The 19,980-nt window shown below is 37.8% G+C and overlaps 1 protein-coding gene across 5 annotated transcripts in view; it reads left to right on the forward strand.

Annotated features, from left to right (window-relative positions):
- Window positions 1–19,980, forward strand: part of LOC134360240 (septin-9-like) — a 341,520-nt gene that overhangs the window by 274,143 nt on the left and 47,397 nt on the right. For all 5 annotated transcript variants that reach the window (XM_063074342.1, XM_063074345.1, XM_063074344.1 and 2 more), the window contains one exon: window positions 4,213–4,401. In XM_063074342.1, the coding sequence (XP_062930412.1) occupies window positions 4,213–4,401 (189 nt within the window). The remainder of the gene's footprint in view (window positions 1–4,212; window positions 4,402–19,980) is intronic.

Consider the following 19,980-nt stretch of genomic DNA (forward strand, 5'->3'; position numbering starts at 1 on the left):
GTTCTTGATTAGCCAGGGCATCAAAGGGTATGGGGTGAAGGTGGGGGAGTGGGAATGACTGGAAGAATTGGATCTGCCCATGATTGAATTGCGATGCAGACTCGATGGGTTGAATGGCCTACTTCTGCTCCTATATCTTATGGATTTATGTTCTAAAACCTAAAAGCCATGTAGAGAAGTACTTTGGATAGGAGTGACTTAGAGGGCTATGGCCAAACGCAGGCAGGTGGGACGAGCTAGCTAGGCCACACAGTTATTAAGGTCGAGTTGAGCATAAGGACGAGTTGAGCCAAAGGACTTCTTTCTATGCTGTATTTCTCTAAGCAGGCCATTCAGCCTCTCGAGACCATTCTACTGTTTAACAAGAATAAGCCCAGAAAATCTTTTGCTTATCAAAAACCTTTCTAACCTTACTTTAAAGTTATGAAGAGGCTCTGCTACCTCCACACTTTGTCCAATACTATGTCATGACAAAAATATGTTCTGAATCCTCATGGCTAAGCTTACAGTCGTGGAATACAAAAGAAAACAAAACCCTTATTCCATTGGATTCAGTATTGGAAAAGGAATCAGGTTTAATATCACTGGCATATGTGAAATCTGCTGTTTTGCAGCAGCTGTACGTTGCAATACATAATAATAAAAAACTATAAATTATAATTATAATAACTATGTGTAAAACTTAAATTAAGAAATAAGTGCAAAAAAGAGAAGAAAAATATAGTGAGGTAGTGTTCATGGGTCTATCTATCAATTGCAAAAAGACAGAATGTATGGTGTGTTACGTTCCCCGTAACTGGGTTGCCAAACCAGCAGAAATGGATCACTCAGTTGGAGTCTGGATTACTGGAACTAAGAAAGTTTTATTAAAGAAATAAGCAACACAGTACTCTAATCAAAAGGATAATAAATGCAACAGTTCAGCAATGATAAACGCACATGTACACAGAATTAGGATAACAGGATCAATCAAGCTCTATCGTCGTCTAGGGGTAAATGACCAGTTTCAAAGTGACGCAAAGTTCAGTTCAGTTCACAGTAATCACTGCCGTGGGAGAGAGAGAGAGAAAGCGAATGAATATTCAAAAACGGCTTCCACACAGACCTTCGATATTCCTCGCAGTCAGCTTTCGGGCGAGCCCTTTATAATGTCTTCTGAGTTCACCGACTGTGACCCCTCCATTTCCAGATATGATCGTTTCTCTGCGGTGAACCTGGCACCCAGGCAAGGGCGGACACACACCAAGTTCCCGTCGATCGTACCTTTCCACCCTGTGCGTCTATGGCTTGGTCCCGCGGCCAGCCCTCCAAAACTCCCACCGACTTGTGGGAGGCGCACCGCTTCCAGGGTCTCGTCACCTCGTGGTGTCGTGTGTGTCTTGCCTTAGCGAACCTGTCCCTTTTTATCCCCCTGCTGGGGTATCGCCTGTCCATCACTTCAAACAGTTCAGGGTTCAAAGAGGAGCCGGTCTTGACAGCTCTCCCGTCTCTTCATTAACATCTCCAAATGCTGCTCCATTGTTTTCCTTATCTCTCTTTCTCCTGAAGACAGGTGGCAGACCAACTGCTGATCCCACTGGTGCCAGCACAGGACAGTTAACATCTTAGTCTATGTGTACTTTCCTCACAGGTGATATCCAAAAAGAAGGAGAATCCTATCTGCAGGCTGAGAATAAATGGGGACGACATAAAACAAGTACAGAACTTATGCTGCTTAGGAAGCTGGGTGACATCAGATGGCAGTGGCGACTTGGACATCAAAAAAAGAATAGGGATGGCAAAAGACACCTTTATGAGAATGAAGAATATACTGATCAATACTAAACTAGGCATGACAACTGCCTCAGATTACTGAAATGTTATGTTTATCCAGTTATGTTATATGGCTCAGAATGTTGGACAATATCTAGTAACATGAGGAAATGAATTGAAGCAGCAGAGATGTGGTTTTTGAGGAGGATGCAAAGAATATCATGGACGAAACGAATATCTAACAAGGATGTCATGAACAGAGCAAACACAAAAAAGAGAAATAATGTATGAGATCATGAAAAGGCAACGTAAGTTCATTGGACATGTGATTAGGAAAGAGGAGTTAGAATGCACGGTAATTTTGGGAAAGATTGAAGGGAAGAAAGCAAGAGGAAGACAAAGACAAATGATGATGGAGACAGCAGCCAGAGTACTGGAAATGAATACCAGTGAATTGATCCACTTGACCTGAAACAGGAGTGTGTGGGCCATGGCAGTTAAAGCTCAAACTGGGCATGGCACCTGATGATGATGATGAGTGTTCATGGATTCATTATCCATTCAGGTGGCGGTGAAGGAGCTGTTCCTAAAATGTTGACCGTTTGTCTTCAGGCTCCTGTACCTTTTTAATGGTAAAAATGAGAAGAGGGCATGTCCTGGACGATGAGGGTCCTTAATGATAGATGCCACCTTTCTGAGGCCTCGCCTTCTGAAGGTGTGCTTGATGCTGGCCATGATGGAGTTGGCAGAGTTTACAATTTTCTGCAGCTTTTTCTGTTCCTGTGCAGTGGCCGCTTCATACCAGGTGGTGATGCATGCAGTTACAATGCTCTCTACAGTGCATCTGTTGTAAAAATTTGTGCCTGTCTTTGGTGACATACCAAGTCTCCTCAATCTCCTAACGAAATACAGTCACTGTAGTGCTGTCTTTGTAATTGCATCAATATGTTGGGCCCAGGATAGGTCTTCAGAGATATTGACACCTAGAAACTTGAACCTATTCACCCTTTCCACTGCTTATTGCTCTAAGGACTGGCCTGGGTTCCCTTGACATCCCGCATCCTGCTTTTTGGAGTTTTTATTATTAAAGGAAAAATCAGACATACCCTGCAATTAAGCATAGACAAGGTTTCCTCACATTTTATACCATTTTCTATACACATTTTCTCATCGAATTGATAAATCTCAGTTCAGATTGTGTGGTTCAGTAACAGTTCTCTAATCTAGTTAAAATGATACTTATTGTGTGCCTCATTCACACAGAGACCCAGTTGTGGCCTATGTACAGCAATAGCCTTTGTAATCTCACCATTGTGCAATGTAAAATCCCATAGAAATTGGCAGTAATGCAAAAGCTGGGGCTGCTTGTTCACTTGTGTCTGGGAATTCCAGGCAATTGATGTAGTATGTGATTTATCATCCTTATTAAAGTATTTCCAGCCAGGCAACTCGTTGCACAGACGTTGTGCACAAAGATTCTGGTTTCTTAAAGCTCTTTTCCTCTTTTATTTCCATAGGGTTTTCACAGGGATTATTTCAGATCACGGACTTTAGAATAATAGAACGGATTTTATGTATTGATCATTTGTTTTAATGAGTTTTGTTTAGGTAGCATATTATATGCAGTTGTGAAAATCCAAACACAGACAATATTTGTCCAGTATAATCAAGGGTAGCTCTTTTTGTTTAGTACTCAGAACCTTACAAGGATCTTTTTTTTGGAGAAAATATCTTACAAATAGTCTATAGACTTGGAAAACTCTGATTAATGAATTAAAGTGTGCACATTTACTTGAGAAAACTTTGATACCATATCAGGGAAAAGGAGATACACTATTCAGGAAATAACCTATTTAAATATAACGGCTTCTTATGTATGTTAGAGACTACAGGAAATGTTCTTATCTGTCATTATATGAAACTTTCACAGTGTTTCTATATTTCTTGTTTTTAAGTTGTGTCTAGTCTGTGGTAAATGGCATCTTAAAGTTGGTAACAAGTCTTTTCAGATCTAACTGAAACATCTTTTGTGGAGGTTACTATCTAACCAAATCTGACTGCGATACAATAACGGATGTTGCTGCATCTGATTCCATCATTTTTGCATGGTCAATAAAATGTTCTTTTGTTTCCCCTTACCTCAAAACTTCTTGAAATTCCAATTAGCAAATGAAAAAGGTTAAAGTTATATTTTCAATCTTCTGAAATATCAAAGTTTCTCTTTCAGCTCCTTTTAACCCATAATTTTTAAGTTGCTTGATTTTGAGTTTTATTATGCCCTGTGGAAAAACACAAACCACTTAACTGAGCTGTCACCAGTGAGCCTCTGTGTCTGCTTGCTAGTAACTGTGTCTTATTGTTCTAACTTGTCGTAAATTATCTCAGATTTTTTTTTACAGCAGTTGGGTATTTATTCCAACTGTAATTTGAAAGTGTTTTTTTTCTCTCTTTATGCTGTAGGTGCAGAAAATAGCTCAATCAAAGCCAACATAATGTCAGAACATTCCCGAGATGGAGGCATCAAGCAGCCCATGCAGAACGAGAAGCCAGGCTCTGACCACTTTGGGTATGTGGGTATTGACTCCATTCTCGAACAGATGAGGAGGAAAGCCATGAAGCAAGGATTTGAATTCAATATAATGGTTGTAGGTAAGAACCAAAGAATAATTTTCTTTCTTTATCCTTTTTTAATGTTTGAAATACAGCAATAAATGAATCTTGACAAGCTTTCCTGATTAAATGTCAGATGTAGTCCTGGGTGATTATTGCACTATAAGGTGCTCCACATAACATGCAACTTAAGTCACCAACATGCGAGTGAAATGTAATCAATTTCAGGCATTCCGTTCTCTTGCACAACAGTTTTCAAATACCTTTTATTACCAAGATATAGTTAAAAGATTAAGCAGCAGTTTAAGATGGATATAAAAGGCTTTGAGAGGTTGGTCATAGCTAGAATCAACTCCTGCCCAAGTGAAGACCTGCACTGACTGCAATCTGCTATCGTCACAATAGGTCTACAATGGATGCAATCTCGCTGGCTCTCTATCCAGCCTTGGATCACTTGGAAATAGTATATTTGTGTCAGGCTGCTGTTTATTGAGTACAGCTCAGAGCTCAACACAATTATACCCTCAGTTTTAATCAAAAGGCTTCAAACACTGAGTCTCTATACCTCCTTTAGCAACGAGATCCTTGTCTTCCTGACCGAGAGACCACTGTCAGTGTGGATCAGAAGTTAAATCTCTCCCTTGCTGACAATGCTGGCACACCTCAAGGATGCGTGTTTAGCCCACTTGCTCTACACCCATGGCAGTGTGGCTAGGTACAGCTCAAAGCCGTACATAAACCTGCAGATGACCCAACTACTGTTGGCAGAATTTCAGATGTTGATGAGGAGGTGTACAGGAGTGAGATAGATCAGCTGGTTGAGTGCTGTCACAGCAACACCCTTGTACTCACAACAGTAGGACCATGGAATTAATTGTGGACTTCAGGAAGGGAATGTCGAGAGAACACATACCAGTCCTCATTGAGGGCTTAGAAGTGGAGTGGCTGAGCGGTTTCAAGTTCCTGGGTGTCAACACCTCTGAGGACCTATCCTGGGCCCAATGTATTAATGCAATTACAAAGAGGGTATGACAGCAACTGTATTTTATTAGGAGTTTGACAAGAATTGGCATGTCAGTAAAAGACAATATCAGATTTCTACAGATGTGCTGTGGACAGCATTCTAACTGATTTCATCACCGTCTGGTATGGGGGATTGGAAAAAGCTGCAGAAAGTTGTGAACTCTGCCAGCTCCATCAGGAGCACTAGCCTCCTCATCATCCAGGACACCTTCAAAGGCCAGTGCCTCAAAAAGGCAGCACCTAATATTAAGGACCCTCATCAGCCAGGACATGCCCTCTTCTTATTGCACCCATCAAAAAGGAGGTACAGAAGCCTGAAGACACGTATTCAACATTCCAGGAACAGCTTCTTTCCCTCCGCCATCGGATTTCTGAATGGACAATGAGTCCATGAACACTTCCTCAGTAATTTTTTCCCTCTCTTTTTGCACTACTTGCTTAATTTTTTTTTCTTTTTCAATATTTTTGTTAATTTCTTACATAAAAGAATACAGAGTACAGTAGGATATATAATATTTATCAATTACAATATATTGGAATCACAAATATAGTCTCATTACCCCATATCTGTATACATTAAATTTAAATGTAATATTGAAAAGAGGTACTTATATTATACAAAAAAAATCTAAACCCACTACCAGAAAAAAATAGCTGTTTGGTTTAAAAAAGAAGGAAGAGATCCTTATATAATAAAACAGTTAGCCAACATCTGTGGTTAATAGCAGATCAAACATTTTGAAAATAATTCACAAAAGGTCCTCACAATGTTAAAAACTCTTGTCTAGGTTCAGAAATTGAACAGCGAATCTTCTCTACGTTTAAGCATGACGTAACATCATTTAACCAATGAATATGAGTAGGCGGACTGGCATCCTTCCACGTAAACAACAATGTCCTCCTGGCTATGAGAGAAATAAAGGCCAAATATGCAAATCATGTGATTCCAAAGTAATATCGTTTCCTCCAACAATACCAAATAAGGCAGTCAAAGGATTAGGTTTAAAATTTACTTTAAAAAGCACCGAAAAAGTTTGGAATACTTCCTTCCAATATTTTTCAAGACTCAGGCAAGTCCAAAACATATGAATTGGTGAAGCTTCTCCATTGTTACATCTATCACAATAGGGAGATATATCCAAACAAAAATGAGAGAGCTTATCTTTAGTCATGTGGGTTGTATGAACTACTTTAAATTGTAGAAGAGAATGAGGGGCACAAAACGATGAGGTATTAAGCAATTTAAAAAATTCATTCCAAGTATCCTCAGAAATTGGAATCTGTAAGTCTTGTTCCCAGAGATTTTTGATTTTGTCTAAAGGAGTATTTCTCATTCCCAACAAGATACTATAAATATTAGATATATATCCACTATGGAAGGGTTTCAAATTAAAAACTGTATCAAGCAAATTCTTATCCGAACTTTTAGGAAATGTATGTACTTGAAAACACAAAATGTCTCTAATTTGTAAGTATCAAAATAAGTTGGTTTTGGGTAGGCTATACTTAGCTGACAATTGTTCAAATGAAGAGAGACTATCTCCAACAAACAAATCCTGAAAACATTTAATACCCAATCTATTCCATTCTTTAAAAACTCCATCAGTCGTAGAAGGTTTAAAAAAAAGTTAGAAAAAATGGGACTTGAAAGTGAAAAACTCAATAAACCAAAATACTTTCTAAATTGTACCCAAATCCTCAAGGTGTGTTTAACTACAAAATTATCAGTTAAATTACTTAAAGATAAAGGAATTGAGGATCCGAGAAGAGAAATGATAGAAAATTTATTAACAGAATTAGTTTCTAAAGAAACCCAGACCGGACATTCCTCTCGATTAATATAATATAACCAAAACGTAAGATTCCATGTATTGACTGCCCAGTAATAAAAGCTAAAATTGGGTAAGGCTAAACCTCCATTTTTTTTTAGCTTTTTGAAGATGAATTTTATTTAATTGAGAAATTTTATTTTTCCATATATAAGAAGATATAATAGAATACAGAGAGTCAAGAAAGGATTTAGGAATAAAAACAGGTACGTCCTGAAATAAATATAAAAATTTAGGTAAAATATTCATTTTAATAGAATCAATTTGGCCAATCAATGATAAAGAGAGAGGTGACCAATTTGGTAGTTCCTTCTTAACATAATTCAGAAGTGTAAAAAAATCTTCTTTAAAAAGGAATTTATAATTTCTAGTAATTGTTACGCCCAAATAAGTAAACTGATTTCTTACAATTTTACAAGGAAGGTTAGTATTAACTAATACCAAATTATTCAAAGGAAAAAGTTCACCCTTATGAAAGTTAAGTTTATATCCTGAAAACTGAGCAAAAGGTCATCAGCATAAAGCGACATTTTGTGAGTAATACCCCTCCTTAAAATACCAGTGATATCATTAGATTCCTGGAAAGTAATCGCTAAAGGTTCTAAGACCAAATCAAAAAGCAAAGGACTCAAAGGACAACCTTGTCTGGTTCCATGTTGAAGTTTAAATGGTTTAGAATTCTGAGAGTTAGTAAGAACCTGAGCGGAGGGAGATAAATAAAGTAATTTAATCCATTGAATAAAATCAGGCCCAAAGTTAAATTTTTCGGAAGTTTTAAATAAATAATTCCATTCAACCTGATCAAAGGCTTTCTCAGCATTTAAAGATATCACACATTCCGATATCTCTTAAGAAGGAGAATAAATAACGTTCAATAAATGGCAAATATTAAAGTGGGAGTATCGATTTTTGATAAATCCAGTCTGATCAGCAGAAATAATAGATGGCAAAATATTTTCAATCCTATGAGCCAAAAGGTTAGATAAAATTTTAGTATCAACATTAAGTAAGGAAATTGGTCTATAAGAAGAACATTCAGATGTTTCCTAATTCTTTTTAAGAATAAGTGTAATAGAGGCTTCATAAAAAGGTTGTGGCAATCTACCTAATGTAAAAGAGTCTGAAAAGACTGAATATAAGTGAGGTACAAGCAAAGAGGAAAAAGCCTTATAAAACTCTCCAGAATATCCATCAGGACCCGGAGCCTTCCCAGAGTGCAAAGATTGAACAACCTCAGCAATCTCCTCATAAGAAATGGGTTGATCCCGCAATTTTCGATTATCATCAAAAAGTGTAGGAATGTTTAATCAATCTAAGAAATTATTCATTACAGTATTATCTTTCAGAAGATCAGAACTTTAAAGTTTAGAATAGAATTCTATAAAAGTATCATTTATTTCTAAATGATCAGATGTTTTATCACCATTAGCTTTATACATTTCTTTAATTTGGTGTTTAACTATAAAGGTCTTTAACTGGTTAGCCAATACTTAACTGACTTTTATCTTTTAAAAGTTGAGTTTCAATTGGATAAAAGCAGATCGTATTTAGTTTTAATTTCAACACGTCTTTTATATAAAGCAGGATTTGGTGCCAAAGCATATTTTTGGTCTAATTGTTCAACTGATTGGCTAATTCAATTCCGTCCTTATTAGCTTTTATCTTAACACTTGCGGTAAAAGAAATAACGTGTCCTCTAATATAAGCCTTGAAAGCATCCCATAAAATAAGACTAGAAGTCTTTTCTAGTGTATTCTCTCCAAAAAAAGAGTAATTTGTCTCTCCAAAAATTTTTAACAATCCTTATCAGATAACAGAGTTGGACTAAAACACCAGAATCTGTTTATTTGGGAGACACCCGGAAGATTTAAAGATAAAAACACAGGAGCATGATCTGAAACAGCAATTTCTTTATATTCACAGGATCAAACCAAGGAAATCAATTGACTATCAACAAAAAAATAATCAATTCTGGAATATGTATGATGAACATGAGAAAAAAATGAGTACTCTCTATCTGTTGGATGCAAAAAGTGTCAATCATCAGCAATATCACATTTCATTAAAAAGAATTGGATAAAGGAGGCAGATCTACAAAAAGTCAATTGTTTAAAAGATGAGTAATCTAAGACAGAGTCTAAACAACAGTTGAAATCTCCTCCTACAACCAGAGAATACAGACTTAAACGCAACAACAGGAATTCTGCAGATGCTGGAAATTCAAACAACACACATCAAAGTTGCTGTTGAACGCAGCAGGCCAGGCAGCATCTCTAGGAAAAGGTACAGTCGACATTTCAGACCGAGACCCTTCATCAGGGCTAACTGAAGGAAGAGTTAGTAAGAGATTTGAAAGTGGGAGGGGGAGGGGGAGATCCAAAATGATAGGAGAAGATAGGAGGGGAGGGATGGAGCCAATAGCTGGACAGGTGATTGGCAAAAGGGATATGAGAGGATCATGGGGCAGGAGGTCCGAGGAGAAAGACGGGGGGGGGGGAACCAGAGGATGGGCAAGGGGTATAGTCAGAGGGACAGAGGGAGAAAAAGGAGAGTGAGAGAAAGAATGTGTGTATAAAAATAAATAACGGATGGGGTACGAGGGGGAGGTGGGGCATTAGCAGAAGTTAGAGAAATCGATGTTCATGCCATCAGGTTGGAGGCTACCCAGACAGAATATAAGGTGTTGTTCCTCCAACCTGAGTGTGGCTTCATCTTTACAGTAGAGGAGGCTGTGGATAGACATGGGATGTGGAATTAAAATGTGTGGCCACTGGGAGATCCTGCTTTCTCTGGTGGACGGAGCGTAGGTGTTCAGCGAAACGATCTCCCAGTCTACATCGGGTCTCACCAATATATAGAAGGCCACATCGGGAGCACCGGACGCAGTATATCACCCCAGCCGCCTCCCAGGTGAAGTGTTGCATCACCTGGAAGGACTGTCTGGGGCCCTGAATGGTGGTAAGGGAGGAAGTGTAAGGGCATGTGTAGCACTTGTTCCGCTTACAAGGATATGTGCCAGGAGGGAGATCAGTGGGAGGGGATGGGGGGGACGAATGGACAAGGGAGTTGCGTAGGGAGCGATCCCTGCATAAAGCAGAGAGGGGGGAAGGGAAAGATGTGTTTAGTGGTGGGATCTCGTTGGAGGTGGAGGAAGTTACGGAGAATAATATGTTGGACCCAGAGGCTGGTGGGGTGGTAGGTGAGGACCAGGGGCACCCTATTCCTAGTGGGGTGGCAGGAGGATGGAGTGAGAGCAGATGTGCGTGAAATGGGGATGCGTTTAAGAGCATAGTTGATAGTGGAGGAAGGGAAGCCCCTTTCTTTAAAAAATGAGGACATCTCCCTCATCCTGGAATGAAAAGCCTCATCCTGAGAGCAGTGATAGTGGAGGAAGGGAAGCCTTACATCTGGTAAAAGCGAAAAAAAAGCATTCCAAAAAACCTGGATCATCTGTATTCGGGGCATACAAATTAGCAAAAACCATTAATTTATTATCTAATTTCCCTGACACTGTAACAAAACGCTTATTGGTATCAGACACTACATTATGTTGAACATAAGAAACTGAATTACTACTAACTAATATTCCTTAAAAGAGAGGTTAGAATAAAAACTGCTGGAATTTATATTAAATCCAAACAATGAGCTTTAAGATCAAGTAACCAAGCAACAAATGAAGCTCAGAGAATCAAACAGCTGATGGAAAAGAAAAAACCCACCCCCACCCCCTACCCAAAAATGAAAGTCAACCAAGGGGCAGTAGACAGCTAAACCTACCAACATTACCCTCCCAAAACAATCTACTGGCTGAGCTCCAAAAAATTTCCAAGGCCTACTGCATTCCAACAAGACACAACAAAAAACAGGGCAAAATTAAACCTATTAAAAAATATAGTATAAAATATTCAAAAGAACTAAGAAAATTCAGGACATATTAATTTGGAAAGTATTAACTCAATGAAAACTTACTAATGTTAAGTCCTTAATTTTCTAAGCAAAGAAATAAAAGTACAAAAAAATTAGATATGAAGGTACACCAAAAGTAAAAAAGAACAATTCTTCATAAAAGAAAGTAATGATCAGTTAGACTGGGGTTCTAAAAAGAGGATCCATCAGGCAGACGCAACAGATTTATGTAGGGAATTATTGAACAGTTAAACTTCTGATACTGATTCGGAAATTAAGAAATCGTGCACCTCTTGAGTCGAATGGAACCATTTCTGAGAGCCAATTTTCAAAATGATTCTAAGACGAGCAGGGTAACGAAGAGAGGGTTTAAAACCTTTATTATACAACTCTGACATAACTTTTTTAAACTTGAAGCATTCATTCAACAACTCGCGTGAAAAATCCTCCACAATTCTGATCTTCTGGCCTTCATAATCAATCATACCTTTCCGATGAGATTCACGAATTAAAAGTTCTTTTGTTTGAAAGTCATGAAGACAAATTATCACTGAACTGGGTCGTTCACCTGGAGGAGGTCTTGGTACTGGCGATCTATGAGCTCGGTCTATTTTAGGTAGAGATTTTAAAATATTCGGAAATAAATTAGCCAAAAGGTTTGCAAAAAATTTCGAAGGCTGATTGCCTTCCATTAACTCTTTAAAACCCAGAATACGTAAATTATTTCTTCTGCTTCTATTTTCTAAGTCGATAATCTTCTGTCTTAATGTTTCATTAACCTTTGACTGTTTATCACAGATCTTTTCCAGGTCACCATTCTTTGCATTCAACATCGTCAAAGTGTCTTCATTCTGTTTTATCCGTTTATTGTGTTCACTTAAAGCTTTTTGAATGGGATCCAATTTTACATCCATTTGTATAAATTCAGCGCTGAGTTGCCAGAATTTCTGCTGGAACTCCTCCGAAAGTTCATTTTTATGTTTCTGAAGTGTCTCCATAGTAGATTCCAAAGTTACAGCAGAGTCCTCTTCTTTTTTAGTAGCTTTGGCACGACTCATCATAAAACAATATTGTGTTTAAAAGTAAGTTTTCAAAACAAGTTGAAAACAGTAAATTAAGGATAGTAGGAATAACTATAAAAACGCTGCTACTCCATCAATAGCCAGTAGGTTTCTCTGACTACTTGCTTAATTAAATTTTTTATATATACTTATTGTAATTTATTGTTTTTATTATTATGTAATGCTATGTACTGCTGCTGCAAAACAATAAATTTTATGGTATATGTCAGTGATATTAAATGCTGATTCTGAAAGAATGTACTGGAGACGACAGACCAGAGCTTCCCTTAAGGCAATATTTTCTCCTTATGACAAAACAACCTCATTTAGAAGCCATGCATGGGCAAAGGAAACCATTCTTCTCTACACATAGCAGATCCAAGCCATGAACCTTGATTGGCCATTGACTATCATTAGTATATTCTCAGTGTACCTGATAGTCTGTTCAAAGTCAGAAGCTAGCTCCACCAAATTCCTTCTGACACAGAATAAACCATGTGAATCAACAGATTAACCATAAGGTATAGGAGAAGAAGTAGAGACCATTTTGGCTTTGCTTTTTGAGCATGGCTGATTTATGTTTCCTTTCAAACCCCATTTTCCTGCCTTCTCCCTGTAACCTTACTAATCAGTGAAATAGGATCCTTTTCCTTTTCCAAGACAATACATCTGATGATATCTTCAGACATACAGATTCATTGGACTGTATATTGGGATCGTTTCTACTATTGAGTTTTTAATCCCATCATTTAACGAGAATTTTCACAGCTTGTCATTTAATTTTTAGCTGTGCATGAAAAACAAGTAATAGTAAATTCCAAGCTGCACTATGTTATTGGGCTTGATTTAGATTGTCACCTGTGGGAAGTTGCACAGGTAGCATTCTAAACTGCTCAATGCATATGGATTTGCATTACATTTGATAGCATTGTCCCAAGTACCTTGCGAGCATCTGTTGATACATTCCATTGTATTGTGTGGAACTGATTTAAGAATAAGGAAAATGCAATTGTCTTTGTCTGTTTGACATTCTTTTTTGAACATCAGTGCCACAAATCTAATTTTCTAAAGTCATATCCTCTGCTTACCTCAGTGAGCAAGGAATTACAAGGTAATTGTCAGTGCTCCAGAGAATTTTTTCCATAGCAATATTCTAGGATGAGCATTCTTTATTTCCCAAAGACTTGATTGTTTTGAGCATGATTTTCCAGTCAAGTACTCCTTGATCTTGCAGTGTCTTTATTAGGAGAGAATTTTTTCTTGTATTTCTTCATTGAAAAGGACCAATATCCTAGAGGGAAAGTTTCCTAGTGCTACATAGGGGTTTATAATTGCAGGAGGCTAGAAGCCAGTGCACCAGAACAGTTAGTGGAGTGGTTGTAGAGAAAGATGTTGTTAAGCCTACGTACAAAGTCAGGACTCAAGAGGTTGAGCATAGTGAGACTAATGTTCTGAGATGTGTATATTTCAATGCAAGGCGTATTGTAGGAAAGGTGGATGAACTATGGCATGGATTAGCATGTGGAATTATGATATTATAGCCATTAGTAAGACTTGGTCTTAGAAGGGGCAGGACTGGAAGCTCGGTCTTCTGGGGTTCTGTTGTTTTAGATGTGATATACTGGGAGGGACTCAAGGAGATTACTAGTCAGGAAAAATGTCATGGCAGTGTTCAGTCAGGGCAGACTTTAGAGCTTGCCTAATGAGGCTTTATGGTTAGAACTGAAGCATAAGAAATATATGACCATGTTAATAGGATTATATCACTAAAGATCACCGAACAGTCTGCAGGATTTAGAGAAGCATATTTGTAGAGATCGCAAACTGTTGCAAGAAACATAAGGCTGTGGTAGTAGGTGATTTTAACTTTCAGTATATTGATTGGGACTTCCACACTGTAAAAATGGCTGGATAGAAAAGAATTTGTCAAATCTGCTCAGGAAAGTTTCCTTAATCAAAACATAGAAGTTTCAACTAGACAGAGAGGGAGAGCGATACTAGATCTCCTGTTAAGTAATAACACCGGGCAGGTGACAGAAGTTTGTACAGAGGAACACTTTGCATCATAATGCCATTAGTTTCAAGGAAGTAATGGAAAAGGACACGTTTGGTCCTCGGGTTGAGGTTCTAAATTGGAGAAGGTCAATTTTGAAGGTACCAGAAAGGATTTGGCGAATGTGGATTGGAATAGGTTGTTTTCAGTCGGATGTATACTTGTTAAGTGGGTGACCTTCAACAGTGAAATTATCAGAATACAGTGTATGTACCTGTCAGAATAAAAGGCAAGGGTAACAGGTTTAGGGAACCTGGGCTTTTGAAAGATATTGAGGGCCCGGTTAAAAAAAAAGGAGGGTGCACAGCAGATGTAGCAGGCAGGATCAAATGAGGTACTTGAGTATAAGAAGTGTAAGAGAACACTTAAGGAAACCAGAGGGGCTAAAAGAAAGCATGAGGTTGATCTAGCATACAACGTGAAGAAGAATTCTAAGGGCTTGTACAGATATACAGTATTAAGAGTAAAATGATGTCAAGGGATAAAATTGGTGCTCTGAAAGATCAGAGTGGTAATCAATGCATGGAGCTGAAACAGATGGGGGAGATCTTAAATGCTTTTGTTTGCATCTGTATTTACTTGGGTGGTGGGTTGTAGATACATCTCCACCAAAGGGAGTGTGAGGTGCTCCTTTCCTCTACTAACTTGCACGTCACCCTTGGGTAAGGTGTAGCATCTACTTAGCAAAACCCCCTTCCCCCACTGCCAATCAGAGTCAGATGAAGCTATGGGAGTAAGTGGTGTATGGTTGTGTGAGCAGCTGGTGCATATTACATGTTCTGGTTATGCAAACATGAAGGTAGGGAGACTGTCTCTGAAGAGTATTGATAGTGTCTGGGGTCACCCATCTTGTAAAGACACTTAACCAGAAGAAGGCAATGGCAAACTACTTCTGTAAAAAAATTTGCCAAGAACAAGCATGGTCATGGGACAATGATGATCTACATCGGACAACATGACACATAATGATGATGACTTACTCGGGAGATGGATACAGTGAGCCGGACATAAGCATTGGGAAAGTTATTGGAAGATATTCTAAGAGACTGGATATATAAAGGGACCAGGGACTTGGTAAGGATAGTCAACAAGCTTTCTGCATGGTAAGTCATATCTATCCAATTTATAAAGCTTTTCAAGGAAGTTACCAGGAAAGTTGATGAAGGCAAAGCAGTGGATGTTCTCTACGTGGACTTTTGCAAGGCCTTTGATAAGTTCCCGCATGGGAGGTTGATCAAGAATGTTCAGTCACTTGGAATTCAAGATGAGGTAGTAAATTGGATTAGATTTTGGCTTTGCGGGAAAAGTCAAAGAGTGGTAGTAGATGTTTGCCTCTCTGACTGGAGGCCTGTGATTAGTGGTGTGCTGCAGGGATCGGTGTTGGGTCTGCTGTTGCCTGTCATCTATATCAACAATCTAGATGATATTGTGGTAAACTGAATCAGCAAGTTTGCAGATGACACCAAGACTGGGGGTTGTACTGGACAGTGAGGAAGACTATTAGAGCTTGCAGCGGGATCTGGACCAGCTGGAAAAATAGGCTGAAAAATGGCAGATGAAATGTAATGCCAACAAATATAAGGTTTTGCACTTCAAAAGGACCTACCAGAGTAGGCATCACGTGGTGAGCAGTAGGGCACTGAGGAGAGTGGTAGAACAAAGAGATCTGGGAACATAGATTTATAATTCCTAAAGAAACATTTTATCAAATCTGGAATAAATGGATTGAATATATAACCCCAATGCGAGCAGACTTTAGATGACTCTCCTAATGATTTATATTGCTCTTCTCATCAACACAGTAATATTGCTAACGTAAGCACCCCTAGTCTAAATGTTTGTTGTTTTTTTTTGGAAAATAGAGAATTAACACAAGTAAAGGGAAAGATTTGGGAAAGGGATAAAAAAAAATGAAAAAATTAAGTAAATAAGTACATAGGGATTGGATAATTATGTCTGCAGGCAGGAACAAGCACGAACAAATTGGGATATAAGCACCTACAATGGTTGGTATATAGGCTTGTATGCGACATTTTGGACCAGTGGAAATGGTCCAGAAGGGTTGTACGGAAACTATTATTACCATTTTTCTTAACAACTAATTTCATTACTTAGCCTAATAGGGTAGATTTACCACAGTACATAATTATCTATTTAAATGTTTAGTTTGCTTTTATATCATCTCAATGTGTACTTAAGAATGTATAAATAATTGTAGTTTTATACATATAAAAAAATGGAAAAAGTTATATGTGTGAAAAAAGTACATGATAATTGTGAACTCCTTATCCAAATAAAAATAAAATTAAAAAAAAAGAAAGTGGTGTCACAGGTAGGAAGGCTTAAAACGATAGCTTTTAGCACAATGTTTTTCATAAATCAATGGTATTGAATACAGGAGTTGGGATGTAATGTTGAAATTGTGTATGATGTTGGTGAGGCCTAATTTGGTGTGTTGTGTCCAGTTCTAGTCACCTACCTACAGGAAAGATATAAATAAGATTGAAAGCGTGCAGAGAAAATTTACAATGATGTTGCCTGGACTGGTGGACCTGAGTTATAGGGAGTGGTTGAATAAATTTGGCCTTCATTCCTTAGAACTTATAAGATTGAGGAGAGATTTGATAGAGGTATACAAAATTATGAGGGGTATAGATTGGGTAAATGCAAGGAGGATTTTTTTCACTGAGGTTTGGTGGGACTACAACTGGAGGTCTTGGGTTAAGGATGAAAGCTAAAAGATTTAAGGGGATCTTCACTCAGAGGGGGCTGAGAGTGGAACAAGCTGCCTGCGCAAGTTGTGGAGGCAGGGTTGATTTCAGCATTAAGAGGAATTTTGATAGGTACATGGATGGGAGTGTTATGGAGGTCTATGGTCTGGGTGCAGGTCGATGGGATTCGGCTGATTAATGGTTAAGCATGGACTGTGTGGGTCAAAGGGCCTGTTTCTGCAGTATAGTTTTCTCTGAATCTGTGACTCATGCATATTTGTAAATGTCCATTAAGAATGTTTACTCAGTTATTATTTTAATCCTACTTTTCATTACTTTTGACATTTTTATTAATTCCTTCTCTGACTGCTTTATTACTGAGGTTTTTTTTTAATCACAAATCTTGCATAGATCTTAGAACTAGTACCCATTACAGGGTAAAGTCCAGACTTCTAGCTATATTCTGCCTTGTCTTTTAGCCTCAACACAGGGGCCATATGTCCCATCTGTCAAAAATGTAATGAATGCAAGTAAAATAATATAGCTGCAGCCTTTCTGGAGACTTCCTAGTATCACCATCCCGCAATCTTCTTTACTTAGCCAGAGGCCATTAGCTGTTTGATGAAGGCAGATATACTTGAAGAGAAGACTGTGATCTTCGTTAAGATGCAGAAGGCAAACAAGTCCTATTCAAAGAAAGGATAATTTATTGGCAATGTGAAATTTTCCTGTAATCTCAGGTCTTAAAACTGGGCTAATTTATTCACAACTGCATTAACGGATACTGCATGCTTTGGATGTGTTCCAACGCTCTGTAATTAGTGTGCCTTGGACAGGAGCCAAGAAGCTGAAAGAATTACAGTGCCTTCCATTCTTAATATGAGGCAATAAATAATCAGGCAACTGTTTTACAAAATTATACCAAATTGTATCTTTTACAACGCAAGATTTCTACATGCACAGCTTCCAAAGAATAAATGCAATCGTATATAATCACAGCAGCCATGTCTCCTTTGTAAGTAGAATATAGAACAAAATCAAATGCTTATCATTATAAATGTGAGATTTAAAAAAAATTAGTAATGCTGAAAAGCATAAGTGAATTGCATCACCTGAAGAAGATTTTTTTTGAAATCAAGAAGTTATCTTTGATAGATATTCAAAATGGGATGGCAACTCCAAATGTAATCTATTGTATCCATTACTGCTTGAAGTCAAGGTATTGCATACCTAATCCCCAGCATGAGTCATATAATCGTTGTCAACCCGGAGTGTTTAGATCTTTCAGTTGATGTTTTGCCTTTTATGGTGACCTGAAGTATATTCCAAAGAGTGTTTAGCAATGTGGGACTGACCCAAAAATTAATCTGCAGCCTTCAGGGACAGTGTTTCCTACCAGGTTTAATATCTCAGGCTCCAGTGGTTTAAAATTGTCTTGTGTTGTTTATGATGGCAATAAAAGTGGTTTTCATATGTGGGCATAAGTAATTGCCTGTTACGATGTCTAATATACTGCAAAATATTGTTTGAATGCTTTGTTTGAAATTTGTATTACTTTATGACTATTTTAAATTAGTTTTTCAGTGTCACAACATCTTGCTTGTGTCAAATAGGCGTTGGAGTGTGAATACAGGAAAGTTGTATTATTTGGGTCACAGCTCAATTTAATCAATGTCTAGGTTTTGATGGGAACTGAGCAGCTTTTGGAAACTGTATAATGTATATGCATGCAATAACTTGGGGAAAGAATATGAAATTAAGAGTACCCTGCAGTGAACTTCTAAAGACATTTTGAGTTTCTTCCTCTTTTTCTGTCATTGAAAGCATTGCTGACCTAACAGTTGATGCCAACTAATTTAGGTAGCTTTATACTTTCATTACATATCATTTTTAATTTCCTTGTTACTCTCCGAGAAATGTCCTGGTTACCCAAACTTACTTTTGTAAGCCTGTCCAATTAAATTAGTAGAGTAAGCAGGATTCACTTGGCAGCTGAGTGTTGTCCGCAGAGTCTCTGCTCGATGTTGGAATGTGGCCTTTGAATTTGGAGCCAACTTCTAAACAAATGCAATAAACAGAAAAAAACACACAATTAGAAGTCTTCTTTTACTGTAGTGATTAAATTTAGCATGATCTACAGGAGGGAAGCTGATTATTTTCAGCTATGCTGAATTATGAAATATGTGTTTATAATTGAATGACACTGACAGCCAACTGTAGTGACTATGTCTGCATAGTCTAATCTCTTGTTCCTGTGCACTAATGTGGGGAATCTGCTGGAGTGAGGGGCTTGAGCCAAAGCATGGGTCCATTCACTTGAATGGAGGTCAGTGACCTTAATTAAAAAAAGTAATTTAATCTGTTTACATTTTTTATTTATTTCTCAGCATAATATTTAAACTATTTAATAACAGTTTAATGTTCATTCGCAAAATATTCTGATCTCAACTTAAAGTTATTTGAAAAACGTGATCTTTAAGAATTTCTCTGATGATTTGGTTTGTTTAAAGACAATGAAACTTTTATTTGCATGCCACTGTTACAGCACTGAAGGCAGGATCTCAAACTGTAACACCCAGAACATTGGTTACCACCTGCAGCCCTCTGCTCATGGGCCAGTTGCAGACCCAAAGCTTCAGTCTGATCATGTTGCTGCCAATTATAAATAGTGTGGCTAGCAGATGCTAGAATGGTGATAATAAGGTTGGGCTTTTAATAAAATTGAGTGCAATCTGGGCCAATGAATATTCATTTTTCATTCATTATAAATATTTGATGTAACCCCATTGTGTTTGTTTATCACTATACCGGCTTTTACTTTGGCACAAATCCAAACTCACTGGCAAGGAAAACTTCTACTAAAACTGCCAGTTAAATTATAAAAAGAACATTGATGTAAACATTTTTAAGAAAAACCACAATGTCTTTATTTAAGTTAGACAACGTGATATTTCATTAAGACACTTAATTAAAATATAGCAAATGTAAACTGGGAGTCTATGAACAACCCTGTGCAAAGGAAACTAATTGTGGGT

This window comes from Mobula hypostoma, chromosome 22 (genome assembly GCF_963921235.1).
Source record: "Mobula hypostoma chromosome 22, sMobHyp1.1, whole genome shotgun sequence".
In the NCBI taxonomy this organism is placed as follows: Eukaryota; Metazoa; Chordata; class Chondrichthyes; order Myliobatiformes; family Myliobatidae; genus Mobula; species Mobula hypostoma.